A 22,382-nucleotide genomic window follows, 5' to 3' on the forward strand; every position below is an offset into this window, starting at 1 on the left:
TACTAGCTTTCGAGCATCACTCATAACAGATTGATTGTACTACAGGTCATTTAAAGAGGCACTACTGAACCTAAGGACGGCTAATTTGGTCCGTCTTACGTCCCACCTCTTCTTTGAGCTCTGTCCAGCCAGTAAATCTAGTCTAACGCTGAATCTAGTCTAATCTCTTGCTCTGTCACTTTCTCTCTTTTCTTTTCCTCGCTTCCTCCAGTAATGTTCTCTTCGGTTTATTTTCTGAATCTGCCATGTTGCTAGAGTGTAACACAATGCCATAAAACAAAATAACAGTGGCCCTTTATTTTTCTATGAAGGCTAAAGAACGTGCATAACATATTTGCACAGGAGATGTGTAAACAAGACTCATCCATATATAAATATTTAGTAAATGGACTGTACTTATATAGTGCTTTTCTAGTCGTTTTGTCCACTCAAAGTGCTTTTACATTCATACAGCACTTCCTGGAAATTATCTATAAATTCTATATATTTTTTTACGTGGAGTTTAGTATCTTGCCAAAGGATACTTCGACAAATAGTCTGGGATCGAACCACCAACCTTCCAACTGACTAACAACCGTATTGTGTCAGCACAACAGTTGAGCTCTTTGGCTTAGACACATTTGGTGTTAAATTTGGATTTCTTGAAGGCAAAACATATTTTTGAACCTTAAATCTTACAAAAAGCTTGTGATGTCACATTCTGAACAAAAATAAAATGTGTTCATGTTCTTCAACCACAGTGTATTGACAGGATGAAATCAAAATGAGCTACAAAAGCTATGAATATTGAAACATTCGGTCTACTTTATGGAGCCCTTCTGCTGCAAATGAAGTATCACAGGATAATGCATTCTTTAGTTATGCAACATATCATACATCATTAATCATTTGTAGACATGAGAGACCTTTACTCATATAGTTTGTCTTTTCCAGAAAACAAGAGAAGTGCATCACAGCCAGCATGTGTCTGTCTGTAGTGCCTAGCACACACTGTTTTGAAGAAACAAACCTGCTGTCGAGTACTTATTCATTCAGTTTTTACTTGCTGTCTTTCAGAGAGAAATAAAGATTTAATCAACATTTATAAGTAATGGCCAAGCTGTGAGGAGAGACAAACAGTGGTGCTAAATTATCTACATCCCACCTGATGTACTGTATGTAAATGCTCACACCATTGGTGTGTGAAATGCCCCCTTTCCCAGCATCAGCAATCACCAGTGTATTCAGAAGCTAATGTCTGATTTTGCATTTACTTATTTTTTTTATATATAGCACGATGCCAACAGTGTGTTTCACGTATGGCCACTGCTGTGTCATACTTATACCATCAGACACAATGAGTCAGAAAATTGTCCAAAATTCACAATCGGAATGACCTCATTTTGACTGGGAACTTTTAAACAGAGATTTTAGATTTATTAATCAGAAAACCTTTTAAAAGCTCTTCTCTGTGGAACAAACAAGCTTTTTTTAAATTTTTTTTTATCAGTGCAGATGTGAGAAATAAGAGGAAAACATGAGCTTTGTGAAAGGTGTTTCAATTCAAGCCATGATGGAAAACCATTTGTTTAAAATGAACCTTTCTCCAACATTAGTTATTAAGACATTAACATCTTAGTCTGTCGAAGGGATTGCATTCAGTCATTGTTTACTTTTATCTTAAAGTAGCACTATATACGTTTCTTGTCTTAAAAATATGTGTTGAGTCGTTTTGATCACACAGTGACACTTTTTTTTTTATCTATACTCCTGAAGTAGTTGTTGCCCAGCAATGTCCCGAGGCTAAGAAAGCACACTTCACAACTTTTTCTCCTGGGACTTTACAGCTGACTTCCGCTTTATGCACCGCCTCAAGCATCAGCAGCTGGATATCAACACTTTGGCCTTTTTTAACATGCACCATGGATGATTCATTAAAGAAACACAAGAGGACATTATTGGAGGAAGAGAGATAAAGAAAGAGTGAAAGGGAGTGAACAAGAGATAAGACAAGTCAAGATAAGACTGTCGTTTACTGACTGGATTAAGTTCAGATTACAGGCAGGATGCAAGATGGATGCAAAATTAGCCATGTAGGGGACGCGTCACTGAGATGTGCCAAAGTTTAGAAATGCTTCTATAATATCCCTCATGGATTTATTCAGACATGCCTTCCATGGTAATAAAGACAGAGATGCTGCACACATATTTGCAATAAATATAGGATTCATAAAAAGAGGTGTAACACCAAAGCCACAGTAATGTCAGCAGTTTATCATGAGATGGCAAATCTCCATAAGAACTTATATTAATATGCAAAATTTACCATTGTTGCATGAAGCATAGTGATGGTGGATGGACATGAAGTAGCTTCTAGCCATCTTTTTAAGCTAACTGAAAAATCATGTTGCACCTGTGGTAAAGAAAAAGAAATTATCTTTTGCTTCATCGTCTCCACCATCACTTCTATTTTTGTTATGATAGACTGTTGTCCTTCATATTCAGAACTGTGCATATATCTGCAGCAAGTGGGTGGAAAGCTCAGGAATATTTGCTGACACCTTCATATATTGTCTTACCTGCTGATGATCCAGAGACTTAACAAGGGTTACATGCAGCTGCTTCAGAACGTCACTGGAATATTTCAGGCTCCAGTGCACATATAAAAGCAGTTTTAATAGTTTTCAGATTATTACTCAAAGACGGAAATATTCATGCTTGGGCAAATTTAATACCTTTTTCGTTTCTTCTAAATGTGTTTTTTTTAATCTCATTAGAGAATTTCCCTAGCTTCAGATAATCCACTCTACAGAGCTGGAACCAAGCGTGCCATATTCATTTCAGAAGCTAGACGCACTCAGACTGCAGGCATCCTCCAAGCTATTGTAATTTTGCCAATGATTGTGGGCTTTATTTAGGCCTGGTACACACATAACAATTTTTTTTAATCTTATGAGATTTTTTATCTGGTCGAGACCTCACACATGAAGAAAGAAAAAAAAAATCAGTTTTGATTGTATTGTGTGTGGTGTGCGCCGATAATGTAACACACACATAACACGATGCTGTCCCGCAACTGTTCTACAATCTAGTCCTCCGAGCCGGACAAATGTCGAAACGTAGAAGAAGAACCATAGCAATGACCGGCAAAAAACAAAGAAGAGGAAACACAGCATGGAAGAGGAAATATAGGACGAGGGAATGATGGTGGTCTTGGGACTACTGTTTACAGAAAAAGCCAGAACTGAAAACAATAACAGACTGGAGACAACGTGAACACAGACTTTATTTACTTCCTTGTTCCCCAGCCAGTTCGCTCTCTGATTAGCTACATTCCGTGCCACATCACCATCCGCACAGTCACAATGCACGAGTCGTCTGCGTTCCTCAGACATCGGCTCTGAAATATTGAACATGTTCAATGTTCCTGACTGTCGGCTACGACCCATTTCAGAGTAAAAAGTTCTGGATGCAGGTGGTGGTCCAAACATAAAATGTGTGTGTAATCACAGCAAGCAATGGTGGATCAACATGGGATGGAGCAGAGGAATAATGATGCAATCCACTTGTCTCTGAATTCCATGCAGCCGAGAATATGTGACGTCATTACCAGATAGTTGGCTGGTTAGCTCAGTTGGCTGAGCATCAGTCTCCCATGTGGGAGACCAGAATTCAGATCCCCCAGGGACGAATATTAACACCACCCATTTGGGTCCTTAGTTCAAGACCTTTAATGCTACTGCCTAACCACTGTAAGTCGCTTTGGATAAAAGCGTCAGCTAAACGACTGTAATGCAATGTAGTTGGTGTACCAGTTGTGCAAATTCAGGAACATTCAGGCCAATTCTTAAAAATAACCAACATCTACAAGGGGCATATAAAACTAGAAAATCACAAACCCATTTTATAAATGAACTCCATGACAACAGCAGCCAAATTTGGTGATAATGATTAATAAACCACACATATTGATGCTTTTTTTTTTTTTTTTTTTTTTTTTTTTTTTACAAACAAGCCTGCCATTACAGCGTAATTATCAATAACAAGTTGCTGTTGTTTACATTAAAAAATTAACAGACACAAAATATATTATAAAGAATTTTAATAAAGACAACCTTGGACTACAAGTGGTACTGGGCACAGCCATCTTTAAATCTGAAATCTCAGGGTCCTCTAAAACTTATGAGTTCGCCATATGGAAAAACAAGATCAGTTTGTCATTTCCAGCAAAAAGGCATGAATGCCATGCCTTAAAGGTGCAGTGTGTAAAATATACTGAGCAGTAAAGGTGGGCATAGAAATGACTTGTTCTTTTTCTTTTTCCTCTTGTGGTTGTTGTTATTCTTCTTCTGTTGCATCTTTTTCTTCTTCTTCTTCTTCTTCTTATTATTATTATTATTATTATGTCTTTTTAATTATTTTTTTTCTTTTGTATGTCTGGATTTCATTATTTACCATCACTCTGTGGGTACAGCTGGGGTGAAAGCCCGATTCAAGTTTCCCCTAGGGAGACAAAGTTAATCCGGAATCTTGAATTTTGACTTCAAATGCTAAGCATAGTTTTCATGGACAGTTGCCGTCAGTGGCCAAAATTCTTCCAGATATAACCATGTTTTGGATGCACTGGCCTCAGGTCGGTAATGCCTACAGGTAATTACTCCAGCATTGTGTATGTGTACTGTCTTCTGTTATGTGCCTATTAAGGCATTAATGTAGCTCTATCACCTATCAAAGCCGGTATAATTAATCTGAAGAGGGCTCTCACTTCACACACACAGTTGATTTTTCATTCGGACACTGTAGTACATACATTACTTTTAAGTCACCTTTAAGTCTGGGTCTTACATTAAATCAGAACTTTGCACAAACAACAATACATCTGCTGTTTTTATGTATTGTTTTCTTTGTCACTCAGTGACAGTGTGCATAGTCTGTGCATAGTCTGCTGTGACACAGCTGTCAGCTTCATACAGTGGAATTATTTGTAATAAAACTAGTAAATATGACCAACTTTAAAACAGTTTGGAAATTTTATGAAAAAACAAGTGTAATAAAAAATTTACATTTTTTTCTTTTACGTGCATAAATGTAAATAAACCTAAGTCTCTTCATTAATCGCCAGTTAGGTTATGATCTGTATTTTATTTATTTCTCTTTCTGTTATTACTTTATTCTATTATTTTTAAAGCTTGAGATGTGTAGGACCCCAGACGACCTGGCCATCCTCAAAAATACAATGGGGGACGGGATTGCTGGTTGCGGTGTCCTGGTTATATACTCAGCCATGCTGCCGGATCTATCCCGAATCAGTCAGCAGATTGTGGCTCACTTTCTTTTCCTTTATATATGTTCTTTGACCAAGGGCAAGTACTTGTTTATATCGTGTTATTATCTGTTTATGTTCAAACGTAATAAAGACCAAAAGCAAAGAGTGACTCGTCTTAAAGAGATACATTAAGTGATGGTTAAAAAAGATGAAAAGATTGTTTAGCAAACCTGTTTTTGCTTGCACTGTTATAGAGGGAGAGGTGGACATAACATTTGAGGACATCATGGTGTTCGTGACTGGAGCTGACTGCCTTCCAGCACTGAGCCTTAAGCAGCAATGCTGTATTGAGTTTTATGGTCAGGAGCCAGGGAGCCGCCATCCCAGATGCATCAACATGCAGCATGCCACTTGTCCTCCCTAGAGGCATTGCAGAGGCAGGGGACTTTAAAGGGCTCGTGACCACGACCATAAAGGACTCAATAGGCTTTGGGAAGGTGTGAGTTGTGAGATAGGGACACATTTATATATATATATACAAAACATGTGCCTGTGGATAAAAGTATTTTTCAACAAATAAGCCACAGTAACTGTTTTTGTGTTTGTGTACAGATGGATGAATGAATAGAGCTACAGTATATATGTACATGTATCAAAAATATCAATGTTGTTTGCAACTGTGTGTATTCTAAACACTTAATTAAACTTTGTTCATGTTCATTGCAAATGGGGCTGTGTATTGACTTTACTGCTAACATTTTCTCCAAGCTGACAGAGACTAAGTACACTCTGAAATATTAACTGATATTTCTTATGGATACTTGTAGTCCAGTCTGCCAGTATGCACTATCACAGGAAATCAAGGTAAAATAAGTGTTTTGACTAATCAAAACAACATCAATTAATTCAACTGCAGTTTAGATCTGAGCACTCTCTGGTGACAAAAACTTGAAGTGGCTGTGGGGATTCTGATAAATCAGCTTTGGCATTGTATTACTCAGAGTTAGTAACAAAAGCCGGGCATGAAAGAGTGTGGCAACACAGCTTGGATTAATTTTTCAGCCACCATAATGTAGGAGCAGCAGCCACAACCGGCTCCCATGCTGCACCCTTCTAATGTAAGACTTAAGCTCCACAAGATCTACATGCAGAAGGGAACCCAGGTGAGTGCCAGGAGGGTTCTCAGAGACTGCTCCAGAGTTAGCTGTAGCGTTTTCTAATATCTTCTACTAATCTGTATTGCAGGGCTATGTCCCCACCTGTCTAAATACCTCTGTCATATTGGCACCCCTAAATGATTACAGGCCAGAGGCATTAAACTTCACGAAATGTTTCATGAGAGTGCTGCAAAATAAAATGGAAAAAAAAAACTTTTTTGATCCCTTTATTGAAACCTTTATTTAACTTGTTAAAGCAGGTCACACAACAGTAAAATGTGCAAATAAAATTTGGAAGACTGGAATAATGAACACTGTCTTTCCAGCCATCCTGGATCTCTTCAGGTCAAACATGTCAACTGATGATGCTATCAGTTTTGCACACTGCTCTTTGAGTTGTCCCTGCTAGTTATACAACACAATATGTGCCTGTGGATAAAAGTATTTTTCAACAAATAAGCCTCAGTAACTGTTAAGATGGGCCCTTGTCATTGCTCCACCCTGATCCTGACCACAGCGGCACCACAGAGTTGTGTGCTGATCCACTTCTTTTTCTGGCTGTACAAACATTACACTATTGCTATCGTCACACTTGAAAATGACGTGACAATACTAATGTTTTATTTACGGTGATTTGAGGCATGACTCGTGTAGTCAAGACAGGTTGAACTGTCAAAGCGGTTAATCACAGTGGTTTTGCAAGAGAGAGGAGGGTTGCTCTTCAGTAGCAGCAATTATCATTGATTTGTTGAGCTTGATAGCCTTAGGCTAACCATTACAATACAGTACGCTTTATAGTGTCTTGTTTGCATGCATCCTGCCCAGTGTGTGATACAATCAAGCCAGATCAATCACCAATACATGGTGCAAACTGCAGTTGAGATGTGAGCGCAATCTGGTGGCCAAAATAGGTTCTATGAGTTTTACTTCAAGTGGCCGTGGGATTTCTGATATATCAGCTTTGGCACAGCATTTCTTTGTGTGAGTTTTTATTGGACACTGTGTTGAAACCTGGGCACGGTAGAGTCTGTGACAAGTCATAAGAACACAAGATGGTGTGTTGTTTTGTTTGACAGGTTTGCTGTGCATCCTGCCTAGTGTGTGATATGATCAATCGCTTTTAATAGACAGAGGGAAACATCCGAGCTAGGAAGTATACGCATCATACAAATAGACTGAACCCAACCTCTGCCTTTGTAGTCACTTTGTAATGGCCTTGACACACTGGAGATGATGGTGCTCCTTCCCCATTCATTTCCTATGGAACTTGAGTGATAAGGTGAAAATCACTGCCGTCCTCCAGCCAGGCGACAGGCGACGTTCGTGCATGTGAAATGTTGCGCTCGTTCACATAGACACCAGAAAATAGAAAAATGTTCAATTTTTGTCGCTGTCACGTGGCACTACAACTAATCATAGAGGGGCTTCATTTACTGACCAATGAGAGCAGGTTAGACAGTTTAATCTGCAAACACTTTGAACAAGCAGGATCAGATCATTTTAGCTGTGTCTGACTTTCCCACACTTTACGATGCTTCACACAAAGATTATAGAGATGTAAATAAAAAGGCAGCCGTGTGGTGCCAGGGTGAATTTGTCCAAACGTAGGTTCTGGATTTATCTGGGTCAGCCTTGAAGTCCGCCATCAAATGATAATATGTACCATTCGGCTTTCTTGTTTGTAAACTCAGATGAACCCTGGGTTTTCTTTCTCTTTTGTACATTAACATGAACAGCAAGATTTCTGTCAATTCCTGCAAGATCTTCTGACTCTTCATCTGTCATACATTAGGTGTGTCCCAATTCAGGGTCTGCACACTTCGAAGGCCACTTAACATTCGTGAAATGGGACAGCCTACCTAGCCAACGAGAAATTCCCATAGTGCTCCAGTGCCCTGCTGCATAGCAACTGCAGATGTTACCACTATCGTTAGTTATAACCCAGTTAGTACATTTGTCCCACTAATTTTTCCTTTTTCAGAAAAAAATGACAAAAAAAAAAAAAAAAAAAAAAGGAACCGGAAATTTGACTTTTCTTTCTTTTCATTTATCTTTATTTTGAGAACGAAAACATGTCGAGGAGGCGAACCAGACGAGCTCTCCTTAGGCTGAAAGCGCAGCCTGTCCAGGTACATTAACTTCAGTGGAAAATAATACTGGTGAAACCCGTGTAATTAAATTAATTTGTTGTAATGATAAAGGCCACATCTAATACTATACCAGCTTCTCTGCCAATGTTGACAAACGTAACAGACCCTCATTTATTATTAAAACATTGGGACTTTTTTGTCTCTTTTGGTAATTTTTTGCTCAACTTTTGGCCACCATTTTTGTTGTGTTGCCCCCAATGGTATGATTTTATGTAAGAAAGTGATCTTTTGAAGAACTTTGATATTCCCATTTCAATTTTATTCAGAGGTCAACAGGTCACTGGGGACAAATTTACTATCCTTTCGGGTCATTGGAGAACAAAAAAGTCCCCTCTATTAAAGTCCCCTGCTATTAAAAAAACTATGGAATAATATTTTTTACCACTTTGTTTTGCTCTGATCTTTGAACCATCTTCAGACCTAATCAAAAATGCCAAATATTGAATTATTCGAATTATTTTTAACACTTTAAATGCCTATTTTCCAACAGAAAGTCACTTTTTTTCATTAAACTAAAATTTCGTTTTTTTCTATATAATAGTGTGAGGATCCTGAACCATTAGTTTATATTGCGTGCATCAGAAGTTATTAGAATATTGTGGGGAGTTTGTGTAATTAAAAAATAGAAAGTGATTTTGAGCCTGTCATGAGAAACAAGTTTCACCCATGTGTGTCTATATTTATGAATTGTGTGAGTATAAAATGTGTGCGCTTTGAACTGAGACTCAGACTCTTCATGGATTGTGTGTGCTGTGCTGAGTCTCCGGATATATCTGCTCTTGCTCATGTATGGTTTAATAAATACTTAGTGGCTGAAGATATTGTGTAGTTTCCTTCCTTCCAAATCAACAAACTCGGTGGGGTCTCCAGAGAGAATAAAGAGGTGAAGTCTGGAATCCTGACAGTAGATTTTTAGTGGTTGGGGACCTAATGTAAAGATCAGTCTTAGCTACTAAAAATAACAAAATCGGTTTTGCTGCATTTTTTTTTTTTTTTTTTTGGCAGGGTCAGATTCATGACTTACTATCCTTTCGGGTTGTCGGAGGACAAAAAAGTCCCCTTCCATGATGTTTTAATCAAGTTCAGCCCTAATCAAAAATACCAAATATTAAATCATTTAAATTATTTTTAACTCTTTAAATGCCAATTTTCCAACACAAAGTGTTCACACAAATTTAAAACAGAAAAGGAGAGTTTTTTCACATATAATAGATTTTAGGTGGTTGAGGATTGAGGTCTTAGATATACTAAAATTGATTACCAAAATTGATTTAGCTGCACTTTTAGTTTTTTTTTTTTCTTTTGGCAGAGTCAGATTGATGATGTACTATCTCATCAGACAACAAATTCCCATTGACTTCCATTAATACCACACTTTTTAAATACCTCAACCATAACACAATATAACCATGCATTTTCTAATGTCATGGTTTTATTTGAAAGAAAAATAGTAAAATTTGTCATTTTAACTATTCATCGTGACGTGGTGCCATTTTCCAATCATAGGCCAATGCTTAAAGGACATGTCATTTCTCAATGGTAAAACCATTATAAAAACACTCTAATAATTGTCCCTTTCTATGAAACTATTTTTAAACCAGCATCAAATTTCTCAAATACAACATTTATTTTGCACTTCACAACATTTTTTAACCCACAATCAATACTGAAAATCAAAAGAACATTGGAAACACCAAAAAACACAATGATAGTTAACTCCTTCCAACAAGACTTACAGTACAAAATTTGTTGCTCTTTGCAGGTGAATTTTTTACACCTGATGCAGCACTTGGCAACTTTTCTTCATTTCCTTGTACACAAGCAGCACTTCCCCTCTTTTATGTGGAGTTACTGGCTGTGGCATCAATGTCAGGAACATCTGTAGTGGTGGCTGTCGAGGCCTGTAATCCAGCAGCACCATAGAGAAAGCAGCCGGTTCATTGGGAAGGTGCTTTCTCCTCATGATTTGTGCAGACACCAAGGGTTTCCCCTACTCCTCCAAGAAAATTCTTCTCCTGTATGGCTTACCTTGGTACCAGGAGGGATCCAGAGCGGTAGAGAGGACGAATAAGTTGAAGGCAGAAACAGTGATCATGTTATAGAAGAGGACCTGAGCCAGTGAAGAGTTCTCCCCCTGCAGGTATTGGTTGACACAACCTACAGAAAGGTTATGAGAAATTAAGAAAAATAAAATCACTAGATACCTGAAAAGCACAAAAACTATGAAAATAAATAATCTAAGCATGGCATTGATGCATGAAGTAATAAATCTGTAAAAGCTCATACCTTATCCAGGTTCAGTGCCACCTTTGCAACAGTTGTATTCTCCGATGATCACATCTTCTCTCACTGCTGTCTCTTTGTGTTTGCAGAGAAGGACCTCCTCAACCATGCAACATATTTTGTGGGGCAGACATGAAAACGAAAAGCAATGTTCATAACGTTTTCTTTTTAGTTGTGTCATAAAAAGAGCAGTTTTGAAGTTGAAAATAAAATGCAGTTTGGATGATATATTATTCATTTTATTTATGAGTCAAATAAAGCACCTATGACCTTGAAATGAAAAAGCCTTTCTGCTAATACATTTTAATTTTCAAATTTGACATTTTAAATTTAATTTTGGTACCTATTTGCTGGGGCATGTTTGGAAAATTAAATCTTAAATGTCATTTTCTTTATCATTTTAATTAAGTTACCAAATGAGCAGTCTTGGAGAAGAAAATGAAAATGCAGTTTGTATTATTTATTATTCATTTTATTTATGAGTCAAAAAATGCAGCTATATTCTGAAAATGAAAAAGCATTTCTGTTAATCCATTTTAAATTGAAATAAGGTACAGAATCGCTTCCATACACAAGCTTCAAATATTCAAGGCTTAAAAAAAAGATAGAGAGCTTTAGCACTGTTCAATAAACTTGTACTTTTTTGTTTCCTAAAGAATATTCCAAGATGAAATGAGAAACAAAATTCCAGAAAGCAAAAACTTGATGTTTCTCGGCAATGTGCACGCGCACGTGTGTGTGTGTGTGTGTAAAGAGAGGAAATACAAGGAAAACCACAATCCTCTATATACCAGTTAATAACAAAAAATAGTGTTTTTAAATATGTGTCATATTGAAAACAAGAACACAACTTAAGTTTTTAAAGCAACACAAATCTTCTACACCACAGAGCAGTAGTAAACAATCGTATGCAGCAGTTTACATTATACTTGTAATATTATTGGTCTTTTGAATAAAACAAAGTACTACATCCAAAGTGAACTCAGCTGTAGGAATGGAGGCAGTGTTTGAACGAGTAAACTTTATAGTGACAATAAATATTCCTTTAACTATTTAGTATTATTTTATTCTTATATCCCTAATTTATTTTTAAGCACATGAGGAATAAGAGTTAATTCTCCACAGATGAGGCTGGACATTCAACTTCAAGGCCCACGATTGCATTATGCAGCATAATTTGACAAGCCGCATGTGCAAAACACAATAGTAGGTGGGCCTGATGTGTTTGTCTTGACAATCTGTTATAAAATCAGACCAGCCATCATTTAGTCAGTTTAATTAGCCAGTGCCCATGCTGTCACTTGAAACGTTGCAAAAACTCTTAACTATCCTCAGCAAGCTGCACAATGGACTCAAAATTCAATTCAGTGATGTAGGATACATGCTGTGAATAAGGAGCAAGACCACTGGCACCTTAATTTAAACCTGAATGCTACTTTTTAGAGCACAACAGTGCTGCTTTTTTCAGACTGTCTTAAATAAATGTAAAATCTTTTTTTTCCTTCTAAAATTTATTAGGTTTTTCTAATTTTGTCTGTTCCATCTACATTTGCTGTAAAGTTTCTTGATGGAAATAAACAAACCATTACAAGACGTCCTCTTTTTTGCTATGCTTCCCTCACTCATTCCAGGTAGCTTTGCTGTCTGTCCTTGATTCACAGAAGGCTCTGGTTTACAGATTGAGTCCCACCTGCGTTCTGTTCATCTGTATATGTACAACCCAGACTGTTTTGTTCTTTGACAGACCATTTTCTTGCCACCTGTTTATTCCACTTGTGTTCTGATCCTGTCAGTAAGATTTATTTTTTAAGATTTATGTTCTTCTAGAACCCTGTAGCTCCTTTTGTCTTGTACCCTCAATAAATTTCTTATTTAAATGTTTTATTTAGCTGTTGTCCTGAGTTTTCCTGCTTTTAGGCCCCCAGTAAATAAGCAAAGGCCTTGAAAATAAGCGCAATCATTAACATGTTTGTTCTGTCGAGCATGGCTGTTTGTTGCGATGAACATGAAATGATCTACATGCTTAAACCTAAAAAACAGAGTTTAACACTACACAGATGAAGACATGAGTGTGTCACCACATAGACCACTACTAATACTCTTACACTACTGTCAAGCTAAGAAATGACTTTAACTCTGTTAAAGCCTGTAAACAGAAACATAAACAACAAAAACATAAAACACATCCATCCATGGACAGCTTTCACTCATTATCCATAAATGTTCATAGCATAACACCTTTTCTTTAAAACAGCATAGCTACTCCCCCAAACTGTTTGTCCCCTGTTTTCACATCTTCAAGGACATTTTGTAAGATTACAGCACACAGAATGACTATACTTCTTGTGCACAGATGTGCTGACTGCAGCTGCTCTTCCATGTCCAAACTTGCAGCAGCGTTGCTGCAAAGGGTAGATGAGTCATGTGTGTCACATTAACTGTATGTCTCTAGATTGTAAATCTGGTGTGGCAGCAGTACACATGCTACAAACTGCAGTAATATTGAAATATTACTGGGGTTTAATTAATTGTGACAAAACAAAATACAATGATACAGTGCTTAGAATCTGGAAGTTTTATGATTACTTTTTGAAAACTGAAATTATTCCTCATCATGATGGTATGGTCAGCGTCCTGTGTTCTTGCAATTCATGAATAATTTAAGTATCTTTTAAGTTTTAAACTTCCAGTTTCAGTTAATTTAGTTTAGCTCCATCTGGAGGAGAAATTGTCTACCTAACAGGATCAAGTCAGAATTTCAAGTAAGACTCAAAGATGGAAGTCTGAAGTATTTAAAATCTGTCTGTTGAGTTGATTTAATGCACTACAGCAGCACTGTATACATTCACGCACATTTTCATGTTGTCATCCAGACTTATAGCTGGATTCTGTTTCTGAAACAAGACAGAGACATAAATATGACTCAGATTCTCGCCTGTCCATCAGCAGGAAGAACAGAATGACAGGACTACTGAAGAGGTGGAGGAAGAGGAGGAAAACAACAGCTGCAGTGATGGAGTGCTGCATGGCGTGGGTAGGATATTATCACCAATCTGTCCGGAAGAAGACCCAGGGCCAAGAAAAGCCGCATTGGTTGTTGATGTGTTGCATTCTTCAGAACAAACCATGGAAGTAAAGCTGATGCCAAATGATTTTAAATTTTCAAATTAATCTCAGGCTCATTTCATTATGCAGTAAAAAAATGTAAATTTTCTCTGACAAAAGGATGCTGAGCAGATGCAGTTGTACCTATTGAATATTCGCATGATATTAGCACAGTTAGTTGAAGTCATTAAACATTAAATCCTTTTGTTTCTGCATGCTAACAAACATTTCCAAATATATTGATTATTGTGTTTCTAATCCTGTCTATTTAACATGTTTTTAAAAGGTGAGGAGTGCAAAACTGTCCTCTGCGTGAATGGTAGGTTATCTGAACTTGGTTTAACTTTTTCTGTGGTTTATTTCCAAACACAGCTGAGATTTTCATCCAATTAAAACAGCAAGTGGATCTGTTCATTCTTTGTCAGTTCCTTAAGTTTCTGCACCAGCAGGTCACACAGTATATAACACATGTTGATAACTGTAAATGACACAGCAGCCTAAACAGATTGTTTTTAGCTTCATTACATCTTGTTTAAATGATACCATCACAACCACACTCCTCTACACAAATCAGTGTTTGGTAAGTATACCTAACTGTCTGTTGCTGTGGCGATAATGGATAACTGGCATTTGTTACAACCACAGGTCAAGACCTTTCTGTGCACTTTTTCCAGCATTTAGATTTACTCTTTAAATCCATGATAGTGCAAACATGGTGATAACAAGCACTAGAAACAACTCTGAAAAGCTGCTGACTGAATAAAATATAGAGGCTTGAGGAAACTTTGTTTTTCGTTTCACTGGTCCATTATCCTGTTATCACAAAAACAAACAAACAAAAAAAAAACTACATGTGTAATAACTTGTGGTGCAAATGGCATTTTAAGATGAAAAATCAAATTGAGTGCGTTTCTACATCCATTGAAGCTGGGAGTAAAGAACAGGCTGAGCACAGTTTTATGATGAGTTAGGTCTATGTATATGCATGGCTGTTTCAGGCTACTGAAAAGAATATATTTATAGATAACTCTGTAAAGACAATTTGTGCACACATATGAATTTGCTTTCAATTTTATGCATTTTGCTTTTAGAGTCAGTAATCTCATATTTTGTATAATTTTATATAATTTAAAACTGAAAGTAGATATATAAAAATATTCCCTAAGGAAGGCAACTGGAGAGAATCATCTATTGCGCTGAGATGCATTGTGTAACCCCCCTCAATGTCAGCGGGGTCTATCAAATCTGTTTCTTTGATGAGAATCAAATTATCCGCACTGCCAATGTTGTAAGATGATGTAAAATCTGATTACTTTTACATGTTATGAAAATTGCACGTTATCAGTTGTCTCAAAATGTCTGTAGAAATTGCATCCTGTGGATGAAATTGATGGGAAAAAAGAAGAAATAAAGAGAGAGAAAACATCACATTTTTTAGTTAAAGTTTTTGTCTCTGAAAATGTGGTTTTACTTTCCCCAGCTGGTCTTTGGTTTGAAAATGTTAAACCAGCTGAGTTAAGTTATTCAGAAGGGAGGGGGGATTGCATATCCTTTCCTTTTAAATGGAATATGACTAACTTTTAATAAAATAAATTTTGACTACAAATTATTATCTATAATGTTTGTTAAATCTCTACATGTACAGCCTGAGCCACACTTGAAGTGAGTGACAGTAGGACATTCAACCAGTTTGACATCCACGCCAGCAGGTGGCGCTGTCGCCTGACAACAACAGTCTGTATGAACGCAAGCAGCCGATCAAAGCTAAGAGCGAAGCAGCTACATCATGCTTGCAGTAACTTTAAGTGATGGGGGAGATGGAGGACACAGACTTTGATGATGTTTTAGATGACTGGTTTATCGAGTCCCTGAAATTGTGAGGAAATTTTCTTCTTTTTGTTAAACCGTAATGTTTATCATGCTAACTGCTAGCAAGTTAGGCTAGCCATTCACTTCGTACCAACTTTAGTCATTTTAATTATCAGCTAATTTAGATTTTACGTTAAAGATTTCTACACCTCATTTAATAGACCTGCTTTAGCTTGTTCTTATTACATCCTGCAATTTAAGCTGCTCCGTCTTAAACCACGTTGAGTGACCAAACTGGAAGACTTTTAAAGTTCCCTACCCTGAATTTAAGCATCTAGTTTAATCTGCATGCAATAATACGATTAAATAATGCATGTTTATTCATGTATTGTTTCGTGAGCCAGAGAAATGGGCTGATATAAATTTTTAAAGTTGATCTGATGGCTAACACTGAAAATCATAACTGCAAGGAGAATAGACGGATAAATATTTTACTGTTAGAGGTAAATTAAATGTGGGCTGCCTCTCATTTACATGCATCACATCACACTCCTACAAAAAGACATCAACCAAAAAGCTAAATATGTTAAACAGCAACACAGATTAAGTAAACAGATAAAAGAAAAACTGTTTTCTTACCCCTGTTAAATGGATCTGGAAAAATCTGTCTGATTTCTGCAGGTATAAAGATCTTCACGTATATCAGCTGGAACATCCCACCCAGGTCATTGAGTGGACGTCAGAGAGGAGTGAGTGTATTTCCAGTGACACCAGCCTCAGGCCAAGTGCTTTTATTCGTTATTTGATGATCATGTCAAGTTCTTCGTGTGTTTTCAACCTTTGTGTGTATCAAAAAGATTAATCCACGAGTCACTGGTCTATATCAAGACACACTCTACAGCATACAAAATTTGGCACAAAATTTAATAAAATTTGTGTTTGGTTGTCTTTTTTCTCCTTTTAATGATACCAATTGGTGTTTTGTTATACATAGTTGGAAAGCCTGAATAATCAGCTTTTTAATTAAGTGTAACTTGTAGGTATGGTGCTTCTGTGGAATAATTAACAGCTTATGTCTTTTGGTATTATTAAAAGGGAGAAAAAATCAGCAAAACACAAATTACTTTTTGTGCTCAGTTTATTCATTATGTTACGCACTTCATACATTTATATGTGTACCTACGTTCATAAATGTTTGTTGTGTTTGCAGCTGTTTGTGTTGCGGGCTACTCTTCTTCTAAAAATGACATTTTGGAGCTCCGATTGCCGCTGAAGCTTTTTGCTGATGAAAATAAGGTAAAAGTCGCAACACTGGAGCAGCCACTTTGTTAAAATGAATCAAATGGTCCCGATGTCACTGAGCTTTCTCTGTGTCTGTGGATGAGTTCAGGGTCTCTGTGCAGAACGAGATTTTAAAGTTGTCTGCGGTGGGTTCACAGAAGGCCCCGTTCGCTGCCTCAGATACATCCCAGGAACCAGGTGAACTGAAACACGCGGCTATCTAAACTCTGTGATATATTTTTATAACAGAAACCCTTTTCTTAAAGTCTTTGAGTCATAAATTTAAAACCAAATTAATGTACAACAAAATAAGTTGAAAAGCACAGACTTAATAGCAGAAAATATAACCATTTTTATGTACAGCGCACATTTGCAAGTTTGGATAAGCTTAAAAGCAGCATGCGTTTACACATTAAATGCTTCTTAAACCTTCTGTTTGTACTTGAACTATTTACTTTTTTTTATTTTGTCCCTTATTGGGTGTCTGAACCTGAAAGCATCAACGTTTAGGAGGTTTTACAATCTTTCTGCACTTGCTGGTCGAACGTGTCATAGCAAACTTTCTCTGCATACACTGCAGATGGCTGGACGTGTTGCAGAAATCACATTATCTCCCTTGCTAACATTCCAGAGATTTTATAAGGGGGGCAGTTTGCACATACGGCTGCATCAGAGTATCCTCAGGAGTTTAGTGCATGTGTGAAAATGACTTCTGACACCAAAACTCTCCTAATATAAAAGTTGAACAAAGGACACCACATTGACCCAGAGCTTTATGTATAGTTTTGCTAAATGCCAGCTGGATCATAACTGTATTATTTGTTCCTATGCAGGCTTATTTGAGTCAGGATAACCACACATTGCAGAATGTCATATTCAGTCTCCTTTGAATACATATATTTTCATAACCCTCATGCATCTCTGTGAATATTTTTCTCCATTTGGGCACATTTCTCCTCTTCATCTGGCCTTCATTTTGGTTGTGTTACTGCAGTTATTTGCAACAAAATCTCTCTATACAAATTTTTAAATTCAACTTTTTTTTTCTTAGAATAATGTGAAAAATGCAATCAAGGACAAAAATGTTCCCCTCCAAATAAAGCGCTATAAAAATTTTAAAGATGAATATTTTTATGCTTTTTTTTTTTTACTAAAAAAGTTTTCTTTAACAATTTCACTTCTACTCAAAACTACCAAACATTCAAATATTTAGAGGATTTTAACCAATTTTTGTTTTAGTCAAATATATTCTAGTTTTTATTTTGCTGTCAGCTTAAATTAGGAAGTAATCCTGCTACTTAAATCCAGTAGTTTGTAGTTTTTCCTTTAGTTAAATCTCTTTGTCTTCATCAGTAAAAAATGACCTGACTGATATCAGTGAGGTATCGGTGGCAGCTCGAAGCTGTGGAAATATTTACCATCCAGTTGTTCTTTCAGGTGTGTCGTCACCAATGATGGACAGAGCTCGGACCTGCAGGTGTGGGACCTCGGAGGAGACGACACTGGTAAGTTTTATTTCCCTGAATCTCCGTGTGATGTAATGTATGAGTGTGTTGAAAAGAATTTTTCAAGAGGAAAAAAAATAACTCACTGATCTAATAACATTAGATGGTAATTCAGAAAAATGTTAGAAACACTACATAATGCATTTTTAAACATGACTTGGACACTTACATAGTTTTTTAAGTTGCCTTTTATTGAAACAGTACCATACATGAGAAATCACACGATCAAATGTTTACGGTCATATCTGCTCCACTGGTCTGTAGGCAAGAATAACCATCAAGAAGACTTTTGTAAATGAAGTAACTGGGCTTATTTTTTAATGTCAGGCCTAAATGTCACATAATCATAATGTCTGAAACTGTGAGGAATATTTACACAGTTGCCGTTAAAAGATGAAAACAACAGTGAATGTCTAGTTTATAAAAAAAAGTTTGTTGTTGTAATTATTAAAAAGTATAAATTAGGTATAAAAAGTATAAATAAAAGTCATATAACCTGTGGTGTAAATAATTTTAAAAGCAAAAAGGAGTAAATGCGTTCAGTCCTGCCTAAAGGTGCTTAACTCAACGGAAGCTGCAACGTATAGAAATAGTTTTGGTCAAGATAATGTTTTATATTAATTCTTGTGATGCTTATAAATTGGGTATAATTTATCTTTTAAACATGAGTATTTTTTCCCCTTTCTTCCGGTATAATAATCTATTTACATTGCCGCTAACTGGCTTTATACTGGATCTTTTCTTTTTGTCTGCTGTGACCTGTCGTCCAGCGGCAGACGTGATCAGGAGAACAGGAAGCATTAAAGGAAAGAGGAGAGCTTCAGAGACGGGCAGCAGGATAGCAGCTCGACTCTCGTCAGCTCCTCAAGTCCTTCATGGAGCTCACAGCAGCGACGTCCAGCTGACTCAGCTGACTTCGGGACAGACTCTCTATAAACTAGGTATCCATTCACTGATCATCACTGATCACCCTTATGTTCATAGAAATTGTTTTAGTAGAAAAGCAGGGTGAAAAATAATGTAACTTTGTGGATTTTTGGGTCATTTTGTTCCAACAGAGACTGACTCAGCAGATCCTCTGAGCTCCTTACAGTTTGTGGGTGACACAGTTTTCCTCGCTGGCTGCTGTAATGGGAGTGTTTACATGGCAGACACTCGGACATCTGCTGCTCCTCAGCTTTCACCTCCACCAGCATCTTCGGGTGAATCGGTCCACTGGTGGATGGACGTCTCTGCAGGTCCACAGCTGTCCAGCTGCAGGGTTGTGAGACTGTCTTCCTCTGGACAGGCGGTGATTTCAGACATGAGGAATCTGGGAGGAGCTGTATGTCAGGCTCAGCTGGATGTCCAAACATGTTGCTGCAAACCGGATGATGTCAGAGTGTCGTGGGCTCCAGCGCTGGAGGACTGCGTCTCAGTGTCAGGTCAGTCTGTAAATCAATAAATAAATAAAATAAAAAAACAGGATGTTTGGCGAGACATCCATTCTTATACCAAAGTCAGAAATGTGGACACATGGTGCACTAACAGTGAAATTAGTTTTACATCATCAAAACAAAGTGAGCAGGAAAAAGAAAAATTAGCTGCTGTTAAAGTTTTCCTTTAAGATTCAGATTTGGGCAAAGTTCATAATTTTTCAGTCTGTTGTAAACAGCCATCAGAGTTTTTACAGGTTCCCAGAAATGTTCATTAGTCCAGATACCCAGACCTCAAAAGGTCAAGTTCATACTGAAAGAGTTTCAGTGTCATCAGGACAGGTCACCATGGACTACACAACATACTTTTCTTGTGTTGTTGAATTTTTAAGTCCTTTGAGGTGTTTAGATCTGGAGCTAATGTGTTCCAGGTGATCTAGTAAAGAGTAGACAGTACCAAGTACATCCACATAGAGTTTGAACAAGAGTTTTTTTGTATGCAGTAGAAATGCAGAACAAGACATGGAGCATGTGCATAAACTGCAAATCTGACATTTACCTTTAACCTTAAAGATGTAACAGTTACTGATTTGATCAATGAAGTGCTTATTTTAAAGTTCTCGCCCTCCTCTCAGCAGGTTTCAGTGGAGTTGTTGAGATCTACGACACGTCTGTCTGGAGGACGGAGCTGCAGGAAGCTCAGCCGCTCTTTCAGCATCGTGGCCACGTGGTTGCATCACAGCAGACCGATGGCTCTGTCCCCGTCTTTGTCACCTCTCACGTCTGGCATCCTGAGCGGCCGAGGACGCTGCTGTCTGCAGCCTCAGATGGATCATTTCACGTCTGGGACTGGGTAGACCCAGATGGATCAGCTGCTGGCAGACCAACACCAGACACAGACTGAGAATCCTTTTTCATTAGGAACGATGTTTATGAAATAAACTTGTGATATTTGAGAAAAGATAACTGGATAATTTTTTGATGGAAACACTGAACATTTTCAGATGTGATGACACAAGAAAACAGTCTTAAAAAGAAGAGACTCTAAAAGTTAATTAATTACAAATAAATTGCTGTTAGATTAAACTCAGCTGTTGTTGGTAATTGCTCATTTAAAAACAGATTAATGTACCACAGCACACATTTCTCATCAGAATTAAGTTTGTCCACTTACTAACTAGCTGGTTAACTTTAACATAGTTATTAGGTAATCACAAATTTAATAAGACATTTAAAGGTCCCATATTATACATTTTTTCAACAATTTCATGTGGGTGTCAAAGAAAGTGTTTTACCCCAAATTCAGCCTTGGTCCTTAATTTCAGCCCTTCCAAAAGCAGCTCCAGTGAGCTCTGCTGAGAACGGGCTGTTTCTGTGTCTGAACCTTTAAAAGTTCACGAGTGGTAATATAGGACCTTTAAAATTACTTCCATCACTGTGCATGTGGAAGAGGTCAGAGGCAGCATGATCTGGATGACATGACATTTTTACGTCGCCATAAAAAAACGCTTGGTCACCTGGAGCTGCTGTCAGCTTCACTAGAAGGTTCAGATCTGAAACTCTCCCAGCTTTTGTGTGATGTTGGTGGACCATAAATCTCTTGAACTGCTGTTATACTCTTCTTCCTCCATGTTATTTTCTCCCCACACCTGCATCTCTATAACATTTTTAAAAGCAGGTGTTTAAATCAGCAAATACCAGGATTCATTCTGTAGCACATATACATATATATATATATACATATATATATATATTTGTATATAAATCTTAGCCACAGAGACTTTTAGATCATCTGGGTCAAGTTTGCGTTTCATCCCGAGTTAAAACCAATCAAGGAGAATCAGCGTTAAGTTGTTAAGTTTCTAATATCTGAAATAAACTATCAGAAAACCTGAAGTTTGCTCCAAACCTTTGTTCTTTTAAAATCCCGTCTGATAACTCTTGTTTATCGCTGCTTTAAACAAAGACTTGTTTTTTTCTAACATTTTCTCACACGTCCATTGACAGTTACAATGATGATACGTTTCTTATTGATTTTTGTCTCTATCATGTATAACCCACTATAACTGATTCTGTTTAAAAAGAATAAAACGGTTTGTTTTAATTCTATCTTTAATGTTTCTTTTGCACCTTGCTTTTAATGTTTTATGTAAAGCATTGAGTTGTCTTGTACATGAAATGTGTTGTAAAAATAAACCTGCCTTGCCTTCTAGTTGACAGCCAAGTTCAGGGTCCAGTCTAGTCTGTTCACCTTTGTATTCCTCCCCCTCTTCTCCCAGGTAACACAGTAAACAGTAAACATATTTTTAAAACAACATTTTTGGAAAAACACATTAACACCTGAATACTGAAGCGCTACACTATGGTTTCTATAAACATACTTCTGTATTTTAAGGCAATAAATAACTCATTAACAGGAATGAGCCTACCAG

The 22,382-nt window shown here is 37.2% G+C and overlaps 1 protein-coding gene across 4 annotated transcripts; it reads left to right on the plus strand.

Annotated features, from left to right (window-relative positions):
- The first annotated feature begins 15,651 nt into the window (after positions 1-15,651).
- On the plus strand, positions 15,652-22,136 carry wdr73 (WD repeat domain 73). Of its 4 annotated transcripts, none has more exons than XM_041989281.1 (8): positions 15,652-15,816; positions 16,431-16,498; positions 16,960-17,045; positions 17,140-17,228; positions 18,468-18,535; positions 19,306-19,476; positions 19,594-19,959; positions 20,586-22,136. In XM_041989281.1, the coding sequence occupies exons 1-8, from the start codon at positions 15,749-15,751 to the stop codon at positions 20,852-20,854; spliced, it is 1,185 nt and encodes a 394-aa protein (XP_041845215.1). In that variant the 5' UTR covers positions 15,652-15,748; the 3' UTR covers positions 20,855-22,136. The 4 variants fall into 4 exon arrangements, with proteins under 4 accessions (XP_041845215.1, XP_041845216.1, XP_041845217.1 ...); XM_041989282.1 differs by having other exon boundaries at positions 20,589-22,136; XM_041989283.1 differs by having other exon boundaries at positions 15,653-15,816; positions 19,312-19,476; positions 20,586-22,135.
- The last annotated feature ends 246 nt before the right edge of the window (positions 22,137-22,382 follow it).

This window comes from Melanotaenia boesemani, chromosome 6, assembly GCF_017639745.1.
Source record: "Melanotaenia boesemani isolate fMelBoe1 chromosome 6, fMelBoe1.pri, whole genome shotgun sequence".
Classification (NCBI taxonomy): domain Eukaryota; kingdom Metazoa; phylum Chordata; class Actinopteri; order Atheriniformes; family Melanotaeniidae; genus Melanotaenia; species Melanotaenia boesemani.